Here is a 26087-nt window from a genome sequence, read left to right as displayed (position 1 = left end):
TCCCACTATCCTATTTAGGCGCTTGGCTAGTATGTTGGTCAAGATTTTGACGTCGTAATTCAACATCGCTAGTGGGCGATACGAATCGCATTCATTCATTGGTTTCCCGGGTTTGGGTATTGGTATGATTAGAGTCTCCCGCATGGATTCCAGCAATTCCCCACTAGTGTATGCCTCTTGGAAAACTTCGAGCAGTGTCGGTGCAGTTTTGTAAAACTCCGGTGGGAGGCCATCGCTTCCCGGTGTTTTACCAGAGGCAAGCGATCGTATTGCCTCCGTAATGTCCTGTTATTTCGGCCACTAAAGTTTCCTGCTGTGTAGAGTCTAATTTGGGAAGGCCTATTTCGTCCAGCGTGTTTAGTATATCTGCTTGTGGGACCTGGTGGTCGTGGCTGTTCAGACCAGAGTAGCATTCTCAGAAAGTGTCGTTAATTTCTTGCTGTGTCCTACGTGTGGCACCCATAGTGTCTTTAATCTCCGTAATCGGAGATCGTGGGTGCTCTTTCCTAAACAGCCAGGCCATGAGCTTGCCTGGTTTATTGCCCTCGGCGTGTGCTTTCACGGTTTGTGCGGTGTGATCAAATTTGGCAAGCCTCCCCCATGCGTCTTGGCAGTCTCCTCTTAATTTTGCTATTGCCACCTCCTCTTCCCTTGTTCCTTTTGTGCCTGATTCTTTGTGTTTAATCTCCTCTTCTAGTTTGTATAGTTCAGTTCTCAGTGTCCTCTCTATGCCCCCTGATCTCCCGATGGCCTCTCCCCTCACCACTACTTTCATTGCTTCCCAGATTGTGCCCCATCTTTCAACTCTTCCTATGTTCTTTTCCATATATTCATCTATTTTATATCGCAGTTCTTCAGTGTAGGCCGGGTCTGTTGGGGCGCCCAGTGCCATTCACCATTGTGGTATGGGCGGTCTAGGCCCCCGGGTTTTCCAGTTAATCAGCAATGGTGAATGGTCAGATATTGTCCTACCCAGGTACTGTGCTAGTTCAATTTGCATTTGGTGTCCCTTGGCCACAAATATGTAGTCCTTTCTCATGTGCAGCGAGTGGGGTGATGAGTAGTAAGAGTAGCCTCTTCTGCGGGAAGTAATTCCCTCCACACATCTACTAGGTCCAAGGCTTCCACCATTGTGTTTAACACCCCTGTTGCGGCGTCTGTCTTTGTTGCTATTGGGTTAGATCTGTCCATTTCCCAGTCCCTAACACAGTTGAGATCTCCACCCCATATGACAAAGCTCTCTCGGCTTTGGGCTAGTTTGACCCACAACGTGCCGAGGTGTTTTGGGATACCGTGATTGGGGGGAGTACAAATTCATTATACAGACGTCCGTCATCTCTATGAATCCCCTTACAATCAGATGCCTGCCCTCCGGGTCTGCTTCCCAGCTCGTTAGTTTGAATGGTATTGTTGGGCTTCCCCAGACAAGCACCCTCATGGCGTATTTGGAGTAGGGGGCTCCATAACATTGCCTGTCCCAGTGTTCTGTTACTGCGGCCATGGCTTTCTTGGTCAAATGGGTCTCTTGGAGCAGTGTGATGCCCACCTTTTTCCTACTAAGGAAGGAGTTCACCTGGTTCCTTCGCATGTATGTTCCCAGGCCTCTAACATTCCAGGTCATCACTCCGGTTTCGCTAGCCATTTCAGTGTGAAGTTCCCTTCCTCCCGCCCCCCCCCCCCCGATCTCTAGCCACCCTTCCTGGCTGATATGTTGCGCAGGGGCGTCGCGGTCGGCTGTTGTGAGCTATGTCCTGCGGGGCCCCGCTGCAGGGACTCTGTGGGTGGACCCAGTTTTGTCGCTTGCCAGTGTCTTTTGCGCCCGTTGTGTGTGCAGTCTCAAGCTTGCGTAACTTTGGGTGCTCACCTCATATTGTATTACGTGGCTGCCTCTCTCCTCGCGGTCAGGTCCGCTTGTAGGCAACATTGTGTTTAGATGCAGGGGTCTTGTGCGTGTCTTGCCGCCTTCAGTGTGCTGTGGAGTTCATTTTCCACCTCCTTGGCAGGGTGCGCTCCTTCGCTCCCTCCGCTCAGTGGCTCCAAAGTCGGCGCTTCTGTTGCGCCGGGTTTCCCTCGCCCCATTCGCTGCCGCCACCTTTGTCCCGCGGCTGCAGCGTGGTACAGCACGCCAGGGCCGCAGTCTGCAGAACTGTCCTGTGTTCTAGCGTCTTTGTTAAGTGCACCTCACATCCCAGTTCAGGGGGGTCACAGCACTCAGGCTTCCACCTCGTCTCCAGCAACTGCCTCTGTCGTCGTCTTCAGGCCTGCTATTCACCTGCGACTCATCGCTTCCGCCATCTTGGGATCAGGCGCGGTGGCACCTCAGGTCCCTCGTCGCAACGCTTGAGACTCCAGGGCCAGCCCGTTTGTTCCTGTTAGCCCGGCTCCCTCATCTACTGCACAGCAGCTTCCGCAGTGCACACGAGCCGCTGCAGGTCCGGTTCCTCACCGCCTTCTCACGTCACGTGCACACGAGCCGCTGCAGGTCCGGTTCCTCACCGCCTTCTCACGTCACGTGCACACGAGCCGCTGCAGGTCTGGTTCCTCACCGCCTTCTCACGCCACGTGCACACAGCGGGATGCAGTTCTGTGTCCCAGACCTCCGCTTCACACCTCCGTTGTTCCCCTTGGCCTGGGAGGGCAGCGCTTCCAAGGCGGTAGTGTTGTGCAGGGCTCTGAACGAGCCGAGTGGCAGGCCGGTGGACTGCTGCCCTTCCCCCCTCTTCAGTCCCAACCAACAGCTCTGTCTGCCATTTTCTCGCTGCAGGGCATGATTCCTTCACACTTTGTTTCCTCACTTTGGGGGGGGGGGGCTCCAATTTTCACCAGGATTGCGTTCGGGAGCAGCAGGACCTGTTCCTGGGGGGGGGCTACTTATTTCATCAACTTTTCAGGTCGATCACTACTTGGCAGGATCTGATGCAGGATCGTGGCGGGAGCTCTGATGAAGCGCTTCACTCCATGGACCCACCTCGAAAAGTGATTATAGGGCGATGGACCCAATAAGCTATAACTGTACAAATAGGGGTTTATTTGACCGGTACAATATAATGGCTGTGATAACGCTGTCCTGAATGGACTCCAAGAGGGTGCATGGTGAAACACTGTGGACTTAAATTCACAGGCCTAGCTGAAGACCTGGCCCCAAAAACACACTCTGAAATAATGGTGTCGACGGAAACTGTCTTTCCCACGTTGATAGTTTAATGAACGCACAAGGGATGCTCTAAAAGAATGCGTCTGACACTGAGTCTGCATAGAACGACAGTGGTATGGTATGGTATGGTATGGTGTGGTGTGGTGTAACAGCTGATTAAGGGGTCATTTAAAATAAATGATACCTTAAATAGGATTTATTTGTAAACGTTGAATTTGTTAATTGGATATCTAGAAGCATATATTGCATTTGAATAGAGATACATGGCTTTTAAGAATGTTACATGATTAAATGTTATCGCTACAAGTGGCTAGCACATTCTGAGAAATTGAGTATGATGCAGTATTTTTTTGATACAACCATTTTTGAGAAAACAAAAGGCTGAGGTGTGGTGTTTTAATTAGTAACATGAGAATTGTGATTATTGGCCTTCTTTGTATTGACTTTCAAGAAACCATCCGGACTATAGCCAGATAGGAATGCTTTTATTGAAATTGTTTGTCCTACTGAAAAAGTAGTTTGGCACAGAAATATGTGTACCTTTTTAAGAAAGATTATATTGTCTGTAGTAGGTAGTTGTGAGAAAGGATGGTTCTCGTGTCTCCGAAGCGATTTAAGTGAAGTTTAATTTTTGATGCCATTGGTGCAAGAATTCTCCCTTAACTTGTCAATTTTGGACAGTAACGCCTACTAATCTTGTACATAATGGAACACAAATGTTTATTGTATGTATTTGTCATTGATCCCACACTTGTAATTATAAATGAAAAATGTATTTGAATAGTATTTTCTTTTGGTATAATTAAAAGCATTTTGTAATGGTAAATGGGATCTTTTTATGGTCTTTGGCGTAAACAGCGTTTACTTGGTCTCTCCCTGCATGATGACCGCGGTCCAATTAATACTAACACTGGTCCAAAATGAGGGGTTGTTTGTATCGAATAAAAGTAATTAACATGGCAGAAGATGACAGCTACTTTTAGTCATGCCAGTCCTAACATGGGTACTGTACTTTTACTAGATGACTGTCCTGTATAGCTAGGACAGTGTACAGGGGAACCCTTTTTTTTTCTTTTCTAAAGTGCACCTGGCGTAACTAAAATGTCTTAACCTAGTGGGCCTTTAGCCACTTGATATATCAACAATATATGTTCACATTTGTTTTCTAGGCATTTATATTACAAAAAAGCATTGGCAAAGCTATTATAATTTAAAAGACCTATTCTATACCTGCTCAAAAGCCACAATTGTTGCCTTTTGCCAGTGCTCTTTTTTTAGTTATTTGTTTCGCTCTGTTGCAAGGGCCACAAGGCAAAATGGAGCTTTCAAAGTGCTTGTCGCGAGGCAGTTCGGCGAGTTAAGCATTAGACTTCTACTGTGGTTTCAGACTCTGGCAATGATTGAATATTTACTGGCTGTATCCTTTTATTGGTATCCCCTGAAAGTCTTGAGCAAACCCATTCAATCTCCCTGCTGTGCATCTGCCAACAAGGGCACCAAGGTTTTATTGAATTGCTTTTTTTTCTGTACTCGCGCTAGGCCGATTTATAAAGTGATTTTTAAAGAGGAGTCAATCTAATTTTGTAGATGTGGTCAATACTTTTCTAAAATGTTTCTTTTTTTAACCTTCAGATTTATGAAGACGTAATCTGTTGCAAAGATGTTCAATAAATCTTTTGGAGCACCATTTGGTGGTGGCACAGGTGGTTTTGGGACTACATCAACCTTCGGCCAGAGTAAGTAACCATTGGTGTTGAGCATAATTTAACACTTCAGCATAAATTGTGTAGTTGCTCTCCTAATTGCATCTGTAATTTAAATAGTTGGGTCTCCTAAAACCGCAAAGACGTTAGCTTGCATGTTTTCTGCTGAACGCATTTCCAACCAGAAATACGTCCTTGCATTGGCTTAATTGTCATGTTCAAACTAGGGGTGCACAGCGCCAGACCTACTGTTTCTAACCTTCTGGGCATTCAGGCTTTTAATTGGCTTGCTGTGTATTTAAGGAGCAATTTATACCTGTATATGTTTAACCTGTATTTGAATCCACAATATCTAGCCTTAATTTCGGTATAAATGTATTTTACAAACTTAGTTGTGGCTCTATCATTCTGACATGCCATGCCAGTGAATTACTTTTTATTTTGCATGTGCCTGGCACATATACCTTTCGACCTATATTGAGTATATACAATGTGTGCATGTACTAGTACAGTCTTCATTTCTAATAGATGCCTTACTCGCAAAGATTTCTCTGCTTAATATATCCTCTAGGTCAGACCGATTGCACAGCTGCTACTATTTCGTAAGCTCTACTTGGATAGAGTGGGGGCTCTGTTTGCATCATTGGATTCTGAGGTGACATTAACTGTGCATAAACTGGGGTGTTTGAACCTTTGACCTTGTGAAATGGATTTTACACAAACTTTGAAGAGCCCCCTCTTCTACACTGAGACCCCACTCTGCAATCCCAATGCTTGTCTATTCTGGTTGTTTGGCAATGATGCAATTTTTCTTTCTTGCTTCTGGGTATACTAGGAGACTTGACATGCACTTCAGGAAATAAAATGACATTGAGGTGTTCCTAACGCGGGTTGCTGCTTTTTTATAATTTAAAATGACAGTTAATAATGCAAGCTGGTTTAATAACCTGTCTAAATACATAAGAGCATGTTAACTATTCTAGCCATAAGGACAAAAATACAACCCTGTACAATTCAGCAAAACTGGTGCACACGCTGTTTCCATCTAGTGTTTCATTGGCATTCATATTATTGTAACATAACCCCCCCTGTACCTCCTATCCCAACCCCCTTTTTACTCAAACAGCTGCTTATTATTGACTTCATCCAACCTCTGCTCCTTTTTAGTATACCATATTCAGTACTCAAAACAAGTCTAATAAACAGATTCTTTGTGGACACTGTGGGATATATTGACCCACTCAACGGTATTGCCCCACATCACTAAGCTGCATTTGTGCAGAAACAACCAAAAAGGGCTGCGCTGGCTCCTGTGCGCACCATGACCTCAAAACTGCTTTTTGGCCGCAACAAAAAGATGGCTGCACCATCCTGCCTAGCACACTTCAGGCAAGATGGAACAAGGGGACACACTGAAAAAGTATGCCAGTGTGTTCTGAGACATATAAATGGAATCAAGTGAAAAGGCAGCACTGCTTTACGGAAAACCCACAATTCCCCTTCAAAATGAAACCGCTTCACCCTTTAAAAATGCTGCTTTGATGCTATTTCCATCTGTTCATTCTGAAACCACTGTGATTAAGAAGGCCCTGCCATGCCCAGGATATTTCACTGCTCCACCAAAACCAGGCATAATTCCTCAGTGACGGGCCCGGTCAAACCAACTGAGAGAAATCAATAAGCAACTTCACTTTCACAGGAACATGCGTTTATTTCTTTCCAAAAGTATCCAGGGTCAGCAGTTCAAAACTCTGAGCCAGGTCAGTGTCAGTGTATCTATGCTTTAGATGACACTCCTGCATTCAAAGAAATGACTACAGCTGCAGAGACTGTGGGCATCTGAGGGTGCTGCCAAACTGAATTTAAAGAAAGAAATGCTAGCAGTTTTTAACACATATGGAAAAATGGGCTTTGCTGACTGAAGAAAGAAAATGGCTTGTTTTAAAATAAATTGTTGAATGAAAGCCTGCTTACTTGGCAATGTAAAGGGATTGTTAGTGGTGATAATTGTCACAACCCTCGCACAAAACCCCCTCTGGCAAACCCATTGGCCAGGTGGAGTCAGGACTCTGGCCTCTAGAGCCTCTGGCATCCTCTTCAAAAGCTCTCATGGGGCCAGTCCTGACGCCTATGGCGCCAGGCTCCTACACCATGAACAACAATGTGCTTGGGAACTACTTTATTGTATTGTCAGCCAACATGGAGGCATCCACATAGCTTGGTTCCTAAGAACCAATCTATGCGGTCTAGTGCTTTGGGTGTGTGGCAGGCCTGGAACTACTTTCCCTGGTACTACTTTACCTGGGCTATATAAACCACACCCCGACTGCAGAACATGCTTCGTGTTACTTTGCAGCTTGCAACGTGACGCTCACTGTGTCCAGCTATTCCCTCGAACCTCGGAGAAGCAGAACCTGCAAGGAAACAAAAGGAACATCATTAGCAGCAGCATCTTACCTGCAGTATTCATCTTTAAACACTTGCAGCTACCGAGAACAGCTTACTCGAATCTGCACGCCTCCCGGACAGAACGACCTGAAAGAGGAAGATCGAGGCAAGAGACATTTACAAATTATGAACTGCTCAAAAGGCTTACCTGGCTGGTCGCCTCTCGGCTGGCACCACTCCGGACATTCCACTCGTTCTGAAGAACACTGCGACCTTCAAAGAAGGAAAACACAGGTTAGCAAAGGCAAGACTTCGTAGCGCTAGGCATAGTGCTTACTTACTGCATCATAGCGCTCTTAATGCGCCATCATTTACCCGCGGGGCTTAACCAAGCCAGTTCGCATACCTAAGGGAAGAAAGACATTTTAAACAAAGAAATGCATGCAGGATAGCAACAAAACTAAAGAACAGCAATAAGACCTACCTGAACAATTTCAAACGGGCCGGTGTCACTGTAGTAACTGGACCACACTCGCCCATGAAAGATAACGCACCCCTGCAAAGAAGGCGGGACGGAGAGCATGCCTAATTCTACCACAAGGTGAGGAGAGGACGCCAGAGGGACTGAAAGTTTACGGGGTTGAGGAAGATACTTGCCCCAGACGGTCTGTCTTGAACACAGTTCCCCCCCCCCTGTATTTTCAGGCAGAACCTTCCCCGCAGACCACATCAGGGCAAAGCTGAGAAGCATACCAGCGAGTAACCAGGCTGGGTGGCGTCCCTGTGGATACCAGGTGAGCGTAACAATAATACACACATAGGCTATCTTCTTTCACAGGTTTGTTTTAATTCAGGATCCAAAATAAGAAATTAAAGAGTTTAAAACACATGGAATGAATTTGCAAGCACTCAAAAAAAGTTATTCCAGTTGCCAGCTATGAAACTTCCCCAAGCAATGGAGACTCACGATAAACTTCCAGGACACAAAAGTGGTAATTGGCAGCTTGAAAAACTTTGAATGGGCCAGGACAAAGGAAGCTCACACGCTCGTCGGACTTTCGTCTGTGCTCCAGGCTGGGACAATAGAAGTCCTGGCACATTAACCTGTTGAGTGTAGGGGGCCATGAAACCTTCAATCAAACTGAGAACCCCCAACTTGCCTTGAAGGAAATGACAGTTTGTTGCAATTGGATGAAGGAAAAAATTATCTAGTGACAATGGACTGCCTTTTGGTTCCAAAGACTATTTTATAAAGAAACTTTAAAGACTTTTTTTTTATTTCCGCAGCAAGAATTAGTAAAAATGTAAAGCAGTTTCAAATATAATTTTATGGGCTTTCTTTTAAGACTTGGTAGAACTCATTACTGCATGGGGAAAGAAAGTTACAAAATGAGACGCATTAGAAAAACATCCATGTTGCAAACATACATTTGTACATACATCCCTTGGGATAATTTGCATCTGTGTATAAAATTGTGGAATTTTAGGCCGAGTCTTTCATGTTTAAAATTACCAAAATGTATCAGAAGGGCGAAGCAAGGTCCCACAGACTTGAGGATTGGACTGATATGTGCTGCATATATGTAACCTGTGTGTATAATTTGCCAAGAGATTGCAATGGTGTAAATGTATGTTTTTGGAAAAATCAGATTTTCAGTAAAGTAAATGGAGTTTTTGGACATTGTAGAACTCGCCTCACAAACCTGACATCGTTTCCTTGGAAATCCAACCAGTTGAGAGCAAGGCGGAGATTGGCACCCCTGTCCAATCCAAGTAGTTTAGGGGCGTGCGTAGTTCACCCTGCCCAGCCTATACTTTGATGTAATTTTACACTATATAAATAAGGGTCACTGACAAGACTATAGGCAGGCACACTTCCTGATTTCCTGCGCTGCGTTCCTGTACCCGTCATCTTCCAGATCAAGACCCCAACTACAAGGCCAAGCATTGCTGATCTACTCCAAGGCCCACTGCAGCACCCCATTCCCAGCAAGGCCTACAATATAAAAAACGCTTCATTTCCCAATAACAAGGGGAAAACTGTGGTACCTTTGGCATCCTGATACAGCTTGGCTTGCTGCTGCCATCCTTCAACCTGATGACCAATATTATCCAGTGACCAGAATTGCCAGTCCAGAATTGCTACCCAGTAACCAGTGCCTGCCGAGCTGATCCTGTCCCGCTGATTTTGTCCGGCTGTCCTTTGTTAGACCAGATCCGTGTGGTGACCAGAGCGCTGACTGTCCAAAATCCAAAAACTAAAAAGTGGACTGTATCAATTGCCACCCCGCCTAAACCCATAGCCTATCTTGTCTGTCCTCATCCCACTCTCTAAGTCACCCTATCCTTATACCTTGTTCAAACTGTCAGTCATTCTTGCCACCCTGACATTGATCTCTAGTGCTAGTGCCAACTCTTCAGTAATTTTGTCTTGTGAAATCCTAAACCATTAATCTTATTTTGAGTGATTGGACTGGTTCCGCCAGGGCGGGCGCTTGGGAGCTAGGGGTTGAACTCACGAATCAACCCTGGAGCTTACCGTGTCCCTCTTTGGTGGCCTAGCCTGTATACTCTAGTTTAGAGAAACTGTTCTTGTCAAAATTATTTCCTTTCCTTTTTTCACCGCTCCACTTTACTCAAAACGCACCTTTCTAGAACTTGCATAACTAATTCAATTTACCAGCTAGAGACTTAAATTCACTTCCATATTGTACCTGTGACCCATAGCTATTCCCCAACATAAACATTCTAAATCGGTGTATTTCACCCATTTTTATTAAAACCGTTTAGGTAATTTCAGGCGGGAATTGCAAAAATGTGCAGTGTTTCCAATGTGTCATTTTCTGCAACATGTTTTAAACCTTGCCACTCATTTTCAAACTGTATGCTCTTGCTAATCCATTGCTTGTGATTGTTTGTACCTTTACATTGTTGCGTTAGTGAAGAATTATATTTGCTTCAAGGTTTTCACATTCATTATTTATCAGTTTCCGAGTGTCATTTTTAACATTGCCTGAGTTTCAAATCTGTTTTTCTCTTATTTGGGGAGGGAAGGGCAGATTTGATTTCTGTTTTCCATTTGTCATTCCTGATTACCTGCTGCTTCTGTTTATCCACTCAGAATTGATTATTGGTGGGTTGAGTGAACCTTGTAGGGGGAAATTCTAACTTAAGTGCCATCTTACCTGAACTAAAAGTGCTCCTATTTCCGGGTGTTTTGTAGATGTGTCAGAAGGTTAAACTATGTGCATTGCTTACATTCCTATTATCACCCCAATGATTTCTTTTGAATTTTAAAATAAATATTACATTTTCTCAACCAGCCTGGTTCATGGTCCATTGTGACCCGGGGTATTTGAAAAGGGTATGTGATATGAGTGGTGTACCATCTCAATATTGAATCTAACAGAAAAACATAAGCATTTCAATCGTGCGCTGCATACTAGGCCGAGACTAAGGTGTGCGTCGCCTGATTGAAATCCTTAACACGAGTTAACTCGAATCTTAATGGAGGAAATCCAATATCAAGTGCCACTCCTCCTTGAACTTCCTCTTGGACCACATATGTCACCCATTAAAATGAGACGTAATGCCAAATCTTCATTATCCATTCTTGTTCTGTAGGGGCAGAGGTGGATTTTCATTTTTTAGCAATAAGCGATAGAGCTGCTACACTAAGGATCCTTTCTTTGAAATTTCGTTGATAAAACTTCCAAAAAATCGCCCACACCCAACATTGCTTCCCCGAAGTGTATGTATTTGGGGCCCGACTAACTTTCATTGCCGTATTGACACAATTCCAATATGGTTTCATAATTGGGCAGGTCCATATGTGTTTGCACGTCCCAATAACCTTACAACCCCGCCAACATTCCCCAGGGACTTTTGGGTAGAACCTATGTAATGTCTCAGTTGTCTGACAACGTACCATTACCTTGACCCACGTTTCACAGATCTCAAGTGCCCTCATGACTTTTGGCATCCCCTGCCACACCTCCCGCCATTGCTGTTCCAATATGGGTTTGCTTAAAAACATTTGCCATTGTTTTTTGTATCCCCACTGTAGCTGAACTGGACCATATAACCCATCTATATATATACACTATATCTCTCGTATCAAGGGGCACTAGGAACTAATTAGACAATCATTAGGTCTCCATCTATCGGATTATGCACCCATAAGGGGAGAGTAATTGCAAGGAAGGTTCTACGAGAAAAACTGGCCTCAATACAAAAAGACTTCCCCCACCCGTCCAGTCCTATTTATTTCAATATATACCCTTCACCTCATTGCATATGACAGCTGGGTACCTCCAGTAAGTGATATCTATTGTTATGGGTGCATAATCTGATAGATGGAGACCTAATGATTGTCTAATTAGTTCCTAGTGCCCCTTGATATGTTTTGTTCTGTATATCCGTGATCTGCTAATCCCAGTAGGTTCCGTGAGGTAGAAGCCACCACCCCTCGCTCTCTCAAATACGGCCCGCCAGTGCCCCTCCAGCTGCACCTTATCCAAGCTTGATTGCAGATCCCATTACATTGCTGCTAATTTGGGTGTCTCGACCTCTGCCCCCTTTCACCTTTACCTTTCAATACAGCCTCCTTTTGAACTACACTTATGTCTTAAGGCAGTGCCACCTTCCGCAGGTTCCGTTACAATTTCACCCACTCCACTCCCACCGCTAATTGTATCCTTGTTGCAGCCTTTTCCTCTCTGCGCCAACTCTTATTATTGTTTTCTTCCTTTCTTCCTTCTCTCCCCAAGTCGTCTCCTCTTCTGTACCCTTTACTTTTGGCATCTCCGCCTACTGATCGATGCCAGGATGCCAATAGTCCTCTTTCCCGAGACCATTGGGTTCAGCGCTGCTGCACGTTGGATATTACCCGTTCTGCAGCCATACTTGACACTCTCCACTGCTGTTGGTGGGAAGGAATCACTGTACTTAAAGTGCCGCCTTGAACCGCTCTGTACCAATATGGCGGTCGGCACTCCATTGACGGAGCGCGTTGGTCGTCGCTCTGTGGCTGGAGGAATCCTTTTCCATCCGAAGTCGTTCCACAGTGTGATTACATTGCATCCCTTGACCAAGATCGAAACTTCCCCTCCTGAAGAACTTCATTTTGAACTTTAGTCTGCAAAGGTGCAGATTCCTTAACCAGCCTGGTTTGCTCGCCTGTATGAGCAGGAAGAGCCAAACCACCAAAATGAGCAGCACTATTGGTTTTTAGCTTGGGCATAGATCCATTTCAGGGTTTGAAATTGAGGGGAGCTAGGAGCTATTTAGCTCCTGCTTGTACTATAGGAGAGCCTGGTTAGCTTGACACCAACAGCTACGAGGAACTAATTTTGGCTTTCAAGGCCAACTGATGCTGAACAAACACACCTATGTGAATTAAACTGTTTTGTGGGCAATATAGAAGACACATCTATATGACCCTAAGTATAGGGCCTCGTACACAATTGACACAGTGATAGGTTAGCCTCTTATGTGGAAGTTAGATTTGTGGATTGACATGTACTAGCTCCTTCTTCCCTAGTGGTAGCTCCTGGTCACTGCTGAATACCCAGGAGCTGGTTTTAGCTGCTGCTTATCCAATCTTCATTTTGTTCCCTGCATTTGTTTGTGTGGTGTTGAATTGGTTGCCGATCATTCTAAAAGCCTGGGTTCAGGAAATGTTTTTTTTTTAAATTTCTTTTAATGCAGCAACATCGACTAACTTACTCATATTCTTAATCTGGTTGACCCTCCCAACACCCATGTATTAACAGAATTTGTCTATTACTTCACAATGTCAGACGGCATTCACAAGGGCTTGACATTTCAGACATTTTTTTTCTTTTAGCTTTTCATGAAATGTACGTGAACAGGCAACATGAATGATCCCGCCTCCCAGCCTAGACTCCTTCTATCCATAAACCCATGTATCCAAAGCCCGCCACTTCTCCCTCCCCATTGCATTTTGCAGCAAATCTATGCTCTCTTCAGTTTGTAATGTCTGCTCGCTCTCCTAGCGGCTGTCCAGTTCCTTCTTGCATCTCACTACTATCCACTCCCTTCGTACATCTCTCTGACTCACAGGGGTTTTAGGTTTGCGTGGATGCCAGTTTGTTCAATAATTGCCCCAATCTAATTCCTGTAGTGCAAACTTATTTGGATCATTATGCTTGTGCAAGTATCCCACCTTGTCCAAACACCTTGTCCAAACCCCTTCTGTGCACGTCTTGGAGCCATTGCCTCAGTGACGAGCCCCCTTCCATGAGATTGTTCGTCCTAGCCAAGAAGAGACTAACAATCTGGCAATTTTATTTTGTGCTTTAACACTGGTTTTCCCCGGTAAGAGGCTTCACAAACATACAACATGCAAGCATTCATAGCTGCTCCCCAGTAGCTTGTTTAGGCAGTCCATCACCACCTCCCAATATCTGGTAAAGACTGGGCAGTCCCAAACCCTATGTCAGAAGCCAGCATGTCCCTGCCCACACCCTGTACATTCATTAGTCAGCCCATATCTTTACCCATGTTCTCTGAGATTGGCAAACCTGTCTCACTTTTTCGATGGCCGCCTATTCCTTAGCCCCTTGCGTGGCCTGCAAAGTCATCGACCCCCTGGATATCTTCCCTCTGCCTTCCCCAGGTTTCAAGTTTAAAGGGCTTGTCTCTGGATCATCTGGGATGTATTCCCAGTGTCGCCAGTCGCCACACCACTTTTGCGTATGTGAGGAAATGGCTGCTTGCTAATCTGTATGCTTGTCTTTATTTGTCAAATGTCAGCAATTTCCCTGCACAAAGGAATCGGCAAATATAGTGCACTGCCTCTTTTTCGAAGTCGTCAATCCTACACTCCTCTGTACTGTCCTGATCGTAGCGCCAAATCATATCTGTATCGCCACACCATACAGGCCATTGACCTTCAGTCCCCCGACAAGATTTTTTTCCACACTTCCCGCACCACGCTAAAGAGGTTGGTATCCCCTTCCCCCCACGGATCTCCATAATCATTCCAGGCGCTGTCTGTCTGTGATCCCGCCTAATAAACCTGTGATCTCGCCCCACTCTCCAAATCCGGGAGCGTTTCACCTTCCTTTTGTGTTTAGGTCAGCAATGGGGAACAAAAGTGACTTTCTGTTAACTGTCAAATTGTCTGGGCTCCAATTATCTAAAATGTCCGATATAATACTTAAGGGCACAAGGTTGTGTATTTTTGGGGTTTAAAAAAGAGAAATTCAAGCTTTATCGTTTTTCACTTTTAATCACAAATGAGGGCATATGGCTGGTTCAACAATCGAACAACAAATCCACTATTTCATCTTTGAACAATTGAAATAAAGTGCCACCAGTATCAATGCAGACAGTAAATTGCTATATCGTCATAACAGTTCGTAGTGCCGAAAAACGTGTGGTTTGCGGGTACAGTGTTTCTTAGAACCCAGGGATTCCATGATGGGGAGCCACGCTGCATAGGTCTGGTATGAGTCAGCAAGGATCGCAGTGATCTTTTCCAATGCAACTAATGTCTAGACTCTGACCCACCACTGTGCAACTATCTGGCCTTCTGCCTTTTTCCAGGACATGGCCACGGTTAGTCTGGCTGCAATCAAGAATTGCGTGACCACCCGTGCCAATGAACTGCGCAGCTTGTATCCCTTCTCCTCGGCCAGGTCCCCCATAACTACTCCTCTAGGGCCCCAAGGTAGGTCAATTCCTCAGAGTTCTCTGTGTGAGAGATTCTCCTTCCGGTATAATTGAGATCTGGGGCAAGTCAACCACAAATGACCCAGTGTTACTTTCTCCCCACATCCATCCATATATCTGTCCGAGTACCCTGGGTTGATCTCATGTAGGCGACTGGGGGACATTTACCATCTAAACATAATGTTGTACCCACATTCCTTCATAGCTGTACAACTCAATGCTTTGTGAGCCCTTTCCCATAAATGTGACCATGATTCCTGCTGAATATGTATTCACAACTCGGTCTGCCACTTTGCCAAATAGGGTACAGTTTATGCTTCATTCACGGGTCGAGCAACCTCTAAAATGTAGTTGTGCACTTTGAGCCAAGGACCTCTACCAGTCAAATGTAACCCCTTGGGGTTCCTCATTGCCATACTTTTCACTTTGATGTTTGTGACACAAGAAGTGATTTGACCATACCTACTTCATCCACCAGAAACTTAGTTTTTCTCTCTTGAAAGGTCAAAGGGGTCGAACCCACATACATGTGGGCTAGGCAGAGTTTCCCCCACCGTTTCCCACTTGCAAAAGAGTCGGCTTATCAACCCTGTGCTGAAGTCTGGGTTCTCCAGAATCCGCGATTGGGGGCAGATTCCCAACTGGATTGCCAGTGTCCGCATTCCCTGGTCCAATACCCTAAGGATGCCCTGGTCGTGCTTACCTGGGAGACCTGGATGTGAGCTGGGTGTTGGCCAACAAGAGTCTCTTACCCTCTTGTTCCAGCTCCACCCAATTCTTGCTGTTTCTCTCCCTCCAGTCGCACATAGAGCCAATCTGTGTCACCAGAAGATACCCTTGCTCAAAAGTTATCCCCAGGCCTTCCTGCCACGGTGACCTCAGCAGCACCTGGCTTGCTACCCTGGGCCGCTTACCTCCCCAAATAAAGTTAAAGCTCTTCCCCCTGCAGTTGGGAGATGGGTTTTGCCAGAATCTTGACCACAAGGGCATGAAACATGTATAACCGTTTAGGAATAAGCTACATCTTAACTGCTGCTACCCACCCTAGACAAGAAATGCGCTGGTGCTCCCATTTCCCAGGTCCTCCTCACATTCCCTTATTAAGCTAGGGAAGTTTGCTTTATAGAGCCCATCTGGTCGGGATGTCTGAGTACCAAGCTATTCTGTCAGTCGCCCAACTAAGAGTTAGGGAGGGAGAATATTTTGTAATCCCTCATCTGGTCTCTCAATATTTATTGTCAGTGATTTCCCATAGTTGACTTCTAATGCCCGGGGAACCGAATGAGACTAATCAGTTAGTATAATCTGTCGTCTGCGTATAAACTACTTTGTTTTGATGAGTCCCTGCTTGGATTCCCTGTTTGACCTGATCTTCCCGTATTCGGTGAGCTCAGGGTTCCATGGCTAGGGCAAATAGTATTGTGGACAAGGGGCATCCCTGCCTCACTCCCCTCTTAATGACTCCGGTTCGTGTGAATCTTGACTCTCACTTGCATAGTTGGGGCTAGAAAGCTAGCGAACACTCTTTTGCAATATTGTGGTACAAAACCGAAGTTTGCTAGCACTTCCTGCAAATGGGTCCAAGCCACACTATCGAAAGCTTTATTTGCGTTTAGGAAAAAGGCCATTGCCTTCTGTTTAGTACACAACCCCCACCCCACTGCTATTAAATTCAGCACCCGTCTGATATTATGGAATATAGATCTGCCCTGTATAAACTGATCTTCATCAATCGTCTTACGGAGGATATCTGCTAGCCTATTTGCTAGTATTCTTATAAAAATCTTGACATTGCTGTTGAGCAATACTATAGGCCTATATGGAGAGCATTCGCTTGGAACGTTCCCTGGCTTCAAAATAAGGGCTGTTCTGGGTTCCCCCATTGTGCCTGAGAACATTCCACTTTTCCCAAACAAGTTGATCTTCACCAGTTGGGGGACCAGGCTAGCCTGAACGCTTTTGGCGTTTGGGAACCCATCCGGCCCTGGGGCCTTGTTACTCGTAAGGTTTGTAAAAACCGGATCTATCGCTGGCGCTGTAATTGGACTGTCCAATTTGGCCTTCTCGAGATTGTGGGTAATCGGAGGGTGTTAAAGGACCGGATGTTTGTTAGCCCCATCCTCCCTCTGGAATTCTTTATAATATGATTCAATTATTTTGGCCTTAGTTTGTTCCTCCCAGCACTGGTTCACCTCACGATTTCGCAGGGCTCCGAGCCTTTGGCATGTTGACATGGAGTTCAGCTTTGCTACTGATTATTCTTTTAAATGTAAAATGAAATGCTAGTTGATGTACTAGCATTTGTGGTGTTATCAATGTATACGGATAGGTACAGATTTTATGAACTACTGCGAATAGGTATATTGGATGTAGTACGTAGAACTGATGGCTGATTTCCGTGATTTTTCTGTTTTGACAATTTTCTTGTAGAACAATTGGTGATTGAAGATTCAATGGTCCTTGTTACTCTGAGAGCATCACCATCGTTATTCTAGGTTTCTAACTCTTCGCTGGATGAGTTAAAGTTATGGGGTAAACATCTGTTTCAGAAATGAGCAGTATCAAACTGGAGTCACGTGGCCAATATATCGATAACCTCTGTTGGCGAGTTGTAAGTTATTCAACAATTTTAGGATCGGGTGATTCAGCTGGACTTTGGCTGAGTGTGGGTAGTTAGAAAGGGAGTAAAAACTTTTTTTCTTTTGAGATTAAAATCCATGGCAGTGAGTTGACTGCGTGGTTATAGCTGGTGATCGTTTCTATTTTGCAAAAATGGGTTAAGGAATTGAATTCCAAAATGATCTGTCCACGAGACCGGGAGTGGATATTCAACACAAACCTCTACAATAGTAGTGAGCAATTGATCGAAGGCATGATCTATACAGTGAATCCAAGATCTTGTAGGCAATCAATCAGATGAAGTATAGACTTACTGTTTTGGACTCAATCCAGCAATTAAAATCACCCAGCAGTATTAATTTGGTGTTTTATATTAGTGGGTCCAAGTCCTGGTGGGCTAAATCAGGAAAATGTCTCTGTAATCAATTCTGTCCTTTTTAGTTGGCAATTGGTGTTGGATAAATCTGTGCAAACTGATAGCCTCAAAATCCTAGGCAATATACCACCATGTTTATTGGTGCTGGACTTCAAAATGAAATGAGTCATTTGGAGTAATCTCAATTGGTATTGTTGCATTATCCTCTTGGGTCCAAGTTTCTGTCTGAGTCCAATTTGAATTCCAGATTAAATTGTGTATCAAATGTCTGTTTTTTTTTACTGCAGATCAAGAGTTTATTCAGAGACAGTGTAGTTAAGGTTGTTGTGACGATCTAGTAAGAGTTGCGGGGGTATTGATTTGGATATGTTGCCATCAGAATGTTTTCTTAACTGCAATGGCAAAGATATTGAGTTTCTAATTAAGGCCCCATCCAGGGGATGATCTGAAGAAAAAGAATCCAGCAATATCTGTGTAGGTCGGTTAAAAATGAACAAAGCTGTGCTTTGGTTGGGGACAGGCATGCCTTGGGTGCGCAGACAAGAACCCGCTGAATGTGACTGCAAATTCTGCCATAGCAAGTTTAAATATGCAGGGCTAGAAAGAAGACTGTAGTGTGGCAACTGGTCATTGTCAGGTAAATTTCACTTTAAGACACCCCCCCCAAAAATTAACAAACATCATAAATGTTTGTTTTTCTTTCACTGAAAAGGTTTTCGTTATTTGTTACAAACGCATGGAACCGTAACTTCATATGGCGATATCAAACGCACGGTAAAAAGGCAGTTAATGTTCTAAAAGGATTCAAATCAATAAGGGGTTTTTGAAACTGTTAATAGAATATATAAGGCAGAAATTTAGAACGTCGGCTCGTTCAACCTGTTACCCTGTAGAACTATTGTGCAAATTCAATCTGATGTCTTCCTCCATAATCTCATTTGACCTCATTAGAAATTCCTACAATTCTCAATAGGGAACTTCCACTTATTCCTTTTTTGGTTTGAACTCTTCTCAAAGTCTTCAGTCAATGTCTATATCCCTATCAATCATTGGCTCGCTCATGTCTGGTGGGTAACCATCTCAGAATTCTGTTTGCTTCATCACATGGGCCTCTCTGTAAACTAGTTTAATTTCTCCCTGAAGATTTCTCAAGACGTGATTTGAATTTTCTTTCCTAGGATTTGGATGGAATATTATACTGGCCAGGAGTTTTGTCACAGCAGAGCCCATACATGCACATGAGCGGCAGGTGGTTTCAGAGATTGCTGGGACTCGTGGCTTCTACGTCCTAATGGTACCATTTGCGAGACCGAAGATGAGCAGAACACTGATGGCTCTGAGGCAAGCATTGTCCAAAGGTCTGACTGTCCCAGGGAAGGAGGACATGAGGAACTACCTATTTTTGAGGTTGAATCTCAACCATCTTTCAAAAGCCTATTCCTCACATAACTATCAATGCTGATTACTCCTTGCGAGGTTGGGTTCAACGCCCAGGGTTGGTTTTCACCAAGTTGCTGGAGGTGGCAGCGGCTTGCCTTAGGATGGTAGCAGTACATGTCTTTTCACACCTGTACAGCTGACTAGTCTGAGCTTGCTCCCCAGACCAGATGTCTACACATTTGTTCTGCACATGCAGCATGTTGCACAGTTTGGGCCTTTCCGTACTTTTCAAAAAGTCCCATGTTTCGTCGTCCAAGTGGCTGTGGTTCATTGGGTCTTAAACATTCGCCTGGGCAGAGCCTTTTCCACACCAAGACAGTGGCGAACATCTTGAGACAGTATGTCATCCAGTCCCAGGAACACATTCCTGCCTCCTCCCTTTCTGCATCTCCTGGGTCTCATGAACACATGTATTCTGGTGGTTCCGGAGTCTCGGCTACTTATGAGGTTGCTTCGGTGGCCAAGTCATTGGCAGTGTTGGCAGTTTTCAGGATTGCATGCGTCGCCTTCAGCAGGACTCTTAAGTTTAATTTCTCTAGACCGTACATGGTTAACTGAGGGAACACCTGCTGAAAGGTGCTTTGTTCTGTCTGCCCTAGCCTCGGGTGACAATTAGGGATGCTTCTCTGATAGCTTAGGGGAGCTCACCTGCTGGACCGGACTGTGGTGGCCCTCCATCTCGGAAGCATATGCACTCGATGGAGTGGAGGGCTATCGAGCTGGCCATATTCTCCTGTCTTCACCGGTGTCTTGAGCAGATCGAATAGTACAGCCTCCCATGAGTGGGAGCTCTGCCAGGACGTTCCACAGTAGATTTTGTTACTTCTCAGGGACTCCTCATGGATCTCTTGGCTTCTAGTGTGAACAGGAAGGTGAACAGGAAGTGCAGGTTCTGCTCTATGTAGTTTCCTAGTTGGGGACACTGAAGGGATGCATTGACGCTTGATTGGACATTCAACCACCTTTATGCATTCTCACTGATCCCGGTCATTTTGCTGGTTCTCTGTGGATTGTACTTGCTTGAGACCACATTAATGCTGATTGCTCCGGACTCTGCCAGGAGAACGTGGTACCCAGAGTTGCTAGATATGTGAATCTGCCCTCCCTGACACCATATGAGGAGAGTATATAAGCTGTCCCAGTGAGAGGGGGAGGGTCCTCCATCCAAACCTCAACAACCTGAACCATCCTGCTTCGCTACTGACACTGATATACAAAGCGTGGACCTGTTGATGTCCTGGATGTGTTCCTTTCGGCACAGAGACCTGCCAGTAAAACAATGTATGCTTGTGGAATGTCCAGGTGAAACTGCTTCTCATAAACTACTTGAATTGATGGCCTCAAGCCTTTCTCCCTCTGATCCGGGGAAGATGGTTCAAGCATTCACGGACTCCACAATGGCCATGTTCTATCTAAATAAATCTGCCTCTTTGTGTCTTGTAGCCCGCGAGCTTTGGGCATAGAGTATTCTGAAACCTGTTCCTCTTGTTGCACCCCATCTACGTGAGAACAACATGTCCTCGACAAGTTGGCCATCATTCAATTTTTCTGTAAACTACTCCACTCCCTAGGAAACTCCTTCAGCCTGAATTGATTGTAGAGGTTTGTTTACACATTCCCTCTTTCCTCTAATTTGCTGAATTCTAAGCACTTAATTCAAGATTGGATGGTGCTGAATGGTTTAGCTATTAATGGCTCCAAACAGATCTTTTACGTATTGGCTCAGAGTCCAAATTAGAAAAGTTAGGACCTAGCTATAAGTCGTTTCTCATAGATAGCTGCTACATTGAGGTATTGAGCAAGATAAAAACCCTTGGCATTTATATTGACAAAAATCTGAATATGAATGCCCAAGTGAATCGTCTCGTTCCGTCAGCCTCCTATTTCCTCAAGATGTTTCGCTGACTTAGACCTTTTATCTCAGAATCTAACGCCGAAACCTTGGCAAGAGCCATAATTGGATCTAAGATCGACTATTGTTGTAGTCTCCTTGTGGGGTTGCCATTATCGGACATTCATCGGTTACAGGTCATACAGAATGGCGCAGTTGGGGTAGTGAAGGGTCTATCTAGAAGAGACCACGTGTCTGAGGCTCGGCGTAGTTTACACTGGCTACCTGTGCAGGCCAGGATTGTGTTCAGGCTTCTCCTCACACATAAATGTATACATGGAGTCATGCCACTCTATTTGAAAGAATTAATCATGATAAAAAACATTATCAGATCCCTTCGATCGGACAAATCTAATACCTTGGCTATGCCACGCCTGAAAACAAAAAAAATCCAGAGACTCAGCATTCATCTCGGCAGCTCCATTTAAGTGGAATTCGCTAGCAGCCATACTGAGGACCACCTCTTCCACGGAAATATTTAAAAAGGGGCTGAAAACAGTTCTTTTTGCATAAATTATTTCTGCCTCTTGCCTGATCCTGTTTGTGTTTGATTCATGCTCCGGAGTCATCCTCAGATTCAGTACCACCTTTCATGTCATTGCTCTGTTTTACGTTTCACAGCGCCCTTAAGCCTTGGGGTACCTGGTTGCGCTATATAAATGTTAAACATACGCTTTCATGGACTCTGTTGGAGCCTCCTCTTGGTGGCCCTTTATTGGCCTCTGCAGACATGATTAGCAAACCTTCTCATGCCCTTCAGAGTATTTAATATCCTTCCAAAAGACCCGAGACCCAACCCACCATGGAGAAGTGCTTCTTCATTCTTGCCTTCCATTGTTGATCTTTAGCGTCTGGTTCCTGTAGGATTTGTTTATGCAAATGCTGGCATCTCTAATGCGGACATCTCCTTGTTTTCTTGATGATGCGAACATCCTGATCATACTGGCAGCAAGGAAGGATTCCACAAGAAGCCAATATAAAGGGAAATGGCTCAGTTTTTGTTACTGGCCTCCATCAGAGGACCTCCATCCTCTTAAGGCTTCATTAGACAGTTTGTCTTTTTATTGACTTTTTAGCAGATACAGGTGTTCAGGTTGTGCTCTGAAAGAATCGTCTGCCATAGCCAGCAACCTTCTTGCAGATGATGCACTTTTTTTTTTTTATTTTTTTTTAAATGAAATTCAGCATTTTGAAGTGCTTGATCTCCATCCCCCAGTTGAGAGAACAACCTCCTTTCCAGTTAATGTGGTTCTGGAAGCTATTGTTCGCAAGACCTTTAAACCACTACTTTCTTGTGACTTTCACCTATTTGCATTGTAAACTGCCTTCTTTGTTGCGATTGCCTGTGTGTCAAGAGTGAGCTTCAGGCTTTCTAAGGAAGATCCTCCTCTCAAGACTGTCGTCCTGCAGACCGTGCCATCTCATTCTGATTTTAAGTAGGAGGGACTGCCAGTGAACCGCGTCTGCCGAAAATCTGTATCACCAGGTGCAGGTTGAGACAAAGGAAGTCCCTGCGGTTTGGGCTCAAAACTAATGCCCAAAGGTACTTGAAGCAAGAGATTGAGACGGAGGAAGGGGGACTGTCTATGGGGTGGGCACGAGTCAATCCCTAGAGGGCAAGGAACCTATTTGCACTTGTAAATAAGGAGATTGTCAGCATAGAGTGAACCCACCCCCCATGGCCATATGAATCCCGTCCATTCTGGTGCGGTTCTATGTTTTATGGCTAGCAGCTCTATGGCCAGGGTAAACTGGAGAGGGAGGAGGCAGCCCTGTCTGGTTCCCTGTCCCAAGGTAGACTCTGGAAGACATCCTGTTCACCAACACAACCGCCTCCAGGGACTCGTACAACAGCCTTACACATGACATGAAACCCTCCCTGAATCCCATTTGAGCCATAATGTCCCACCCTATCAAGTCAAAGTCTTTCTCGAAGTCCACAGCCAGGAGTGCCAGTGGGCCTGGTATCACCGAGGCCTGACTGATGGCACGCTGAACCCATGCACTTGGACCTAGAAGGCATAAATCCACATTGATCTGGGTGAATTAGGGAATCTATCATCCCCAATAGCCAGTTTGCTAGGACCCGCGCCAGGACCTTGGTCTCTCCACTAACTGGTGAGATCGGCCTGTAGGCGGCAGAATTCCGGCAGCTTCCCCGGCTCTGGGAGCACCACTGTGCTCCTTCCTGAGGTCAGAGAGGAGACACCCCTCCCGTTCACATTGTGTGAACATGCGATGCATGGGGCCTATCACCAAGTCTCCCAGGTGCTGCCATGTTTCCACCTGGAATCAGTTGGGTCCCGGGGTCTTGCAGGATGGGAGCTGGGTAAGTGCTGCCACCAACTCTTCCCCTGTGATAGCAGAGGCAAGTCTCAGTCCCTGCCATGCCGCAAGACTGGTGGAAATCACCAATGAGTCGATCTGGCCTGTCGACTTGGGGGGAGGGGGGGGGTCCAGCTTATGGGGGTGCAGTACAACTAGTCATAAAATGACATGAATGCCTCAGCAATGTTGGTCTTCCCTTAGCAACCACCTCCCCGCACCCTGAAGGGCCCGTACATAACCCCTACCCCTGTCTTGCCTTTACAGACAGGCCAAGATTTTCCCTGCCTTGTCCGTGGAGTCATGAATTTGGCTGCACACATCCAGTGAGCTGGTCTAGCATTGTCCATGGCCATATTCCGTAGGGCTTCCTGTGCTGTGGCTAGAGCTTCCCGTGAAGCCCAGGACCCTGCCAGGAAATCCACTTCTGTCCTCACCGCAAGCGACATTGCATCCTATTTCCTGAGTGTGCAGCCGGCGTCTAGCTGTCACAAGAGCCTCCACCCGAAGCACCACCTTATATCCCTCCCACAGCATGACCAGGTTGTCAACTGACCCCTTATTTTTTCATCTTCTGAGTTAAACCGTCTGGTACCTCACGGACGTGCAAGTGGTATGCATTAAGGAGTAACATGTCCACTTTTGACCTCTGAGAAACTGGGAGTGGTCCGAAGAGCCCCTGGCCAAAAAAATGTCAGACTGCAACCTGTGTGCCATGCCCCGTAGGACAAAAGTGGTCTATCCGCAGCAGGGTTCTCAGTCTTCTCCAATGCAACCGCATCACTGATGCTGTTGCATGCAATGCCCTCCAGACATCCACCACCCCAAAGGGGCTATGAAGGAATGAAGCTTGGTAGGAAGCGTCAGATTCCTATTGCCCGGGTGTGTCCTATCCATGCCCACGTTATGACCTCATTGAAATACCCCCCAGCACCCACATGTCAGCTTGGTTGATTATTGCTTGGTCGCTCAACAGCTCCAGCATGAGAAGGGGGTGCATACACCGCCACAAGGTCCCATCGGTTCCCCTACAGCTCCCCCGTTACTACCGCAAACCGCCCTCTGGGATCCGCCTGAGCCTCCCGTAATTGAAATGGCAGCCTTTCATGGATGAGCACTAATGTGCCCCTTGGCTCCCCACCACCCCTCCCACCTCTCTCGAGGATCCAGCATGGTAGGCTAGAGTATAATTGGACCTTTTTAAAGAACTTGCTTTTCGTACCGACCAGGTGCGTTCCTGTCAGAGCTATATCCGGTGAGGATCTATTAAGAAACTGGAGCACTATCCTCTGTTTAATGCTGAAGCGTAAGCCATTAACATTCTACATCAACAGAGACCACCCGCTATGGTGTCTCCCAGCTCCTCACCAGGGGGCCCAGCACTTTCAGCCAGCCCCACCGCCGGATGCCTCCGGGGTTAGCCCTTGCGCTGCTGGATGCTTTCAGAGATTACTTCGCCGCCTGTTGGCACCTTTACTCGTGTGTCCCGGCCGCCCACTGTTCTGCACATAAGCCCTGCTTTCACTAGCTCCTGGCTCCCTCAGTGAGGGAACGATCTCTCCGCCAACAGTGGGCGGGTACTGTGCCGGTTCCCCCACCTTACCTTGTGAGCCTCAGCTAGTAATGGCAGCTGCTTCCGCGCGCCGGTCCCTTCCTCCTCGGCTTTAGTGCTCTCCTCGGGGGCTCGCTTCAGTCACTCTGTGCCACTAGTCTGCTGAACCTAGGGTAGCAGGGTCGCCCTGGCGCTCACACTGCAGCAGGCGTTGGCGAGAGGCTCTTGTCCCCTTCTTTCCTGCTACTTCGGCCTTGCCTCTCTCTGCCTCAAAACGTGTCTGCTGCATATCTGGGCCCCCGGCACCGATTGTTTTTTTGTTTGTTTTTTGTTGTCTCCTTCTGCCTTGTGGTAGTGTGTGTGATCGGTGGAAACAGGATATTTTACCAGGCTTTCGGTGGTCCCGGCGAAGCTCTGGCGGTTCAGATCTTCATCCATTCACCACACAAAACCCCCCCACCCCAACCTTTACAGTGTTGTAGTTAGATATTGAGGTAGGTCACTTGATATTCTATGGTTCTCGTATTGTAGGTGCCCAGTTCCCTGGCCCTGGGAGTCATTAAGACTTGGTAATATGGAAGTGAGCAAGTTGGTCAGGATTTGGGGGCAGTGCTAAAGAACTGTACGCTGTCCACAAGTGTGAAGACAATGGTGGATTGCAGAGAACCTTCGTTTCAGCACTGCCTCCACAGGTCAGGTCGTCTGGCTACATGGGTGAGTTCTGGTAGCCCAAAAATGGGGATATTGTGGCAAGACAATACCTGTAAATCTTCATGCATTACCTGAACTCCTTCATCTCGTGAATCAACTTCTCCAGTCGGGTGTGCATTGTAGGAGCTCCATCTTCCAGATCACTTCAGTTGTGTCCCCTCAACCCCCTTTCCTTCAAATCTTACCGCTCATACAGGGCTCAAAATGTGCGCTTTCCACTGGTTAGTGAT

The 26087-nt window shown here is 45.9% G+C and overlaps 1 protein-coding gene across 2 annotated transcripts in view; it reads left to right on the top strand.

The window, feature by feature from the left end:
- NUP98 (nucleoporin 98 and 96 precursor) overlaps positions 1 to 26087 on the top strand; it is a 2071147-nt gene that overhangs the window by 97511 nt on the left and 1947549 nt on the right. For both annotated transcript variants that reach the window (XM_069640340.1, XM_069640339.1), the window contains exon 2: positions 4787 to 4890. In XM_069640340.1, the coding sequence (XP_069496441.1) occupies positions 4815 to 4890 (76 nt within the window). In that variant the 5' untranslated portion in view covers positions 4787 to 4814. The remainder of the gene's footprint in view (positions 1 to 4786; positions 4891 to 26087) is intronic.

The sequence above is a fragment of the Ambystoma mexicanum genome, chromosome 7q (genome assembly GCF_040938575.1).
Source record: "Ambystoma mexicanum isolate Mex_15411 chromosome 7q, UKY_AmexF1_1, whole genome shotgun sequence".
NCBI lineage: Eukaryota > Metazoa > Chordata > Amphibia > Caudata > Ambystomatidae > Ambystoma > Ambystoma mexicanum.
Note: the sequence above shows the minus strand (reverse complement) of the source record. Positions and strands in the feature narration are given on the sequence as shown.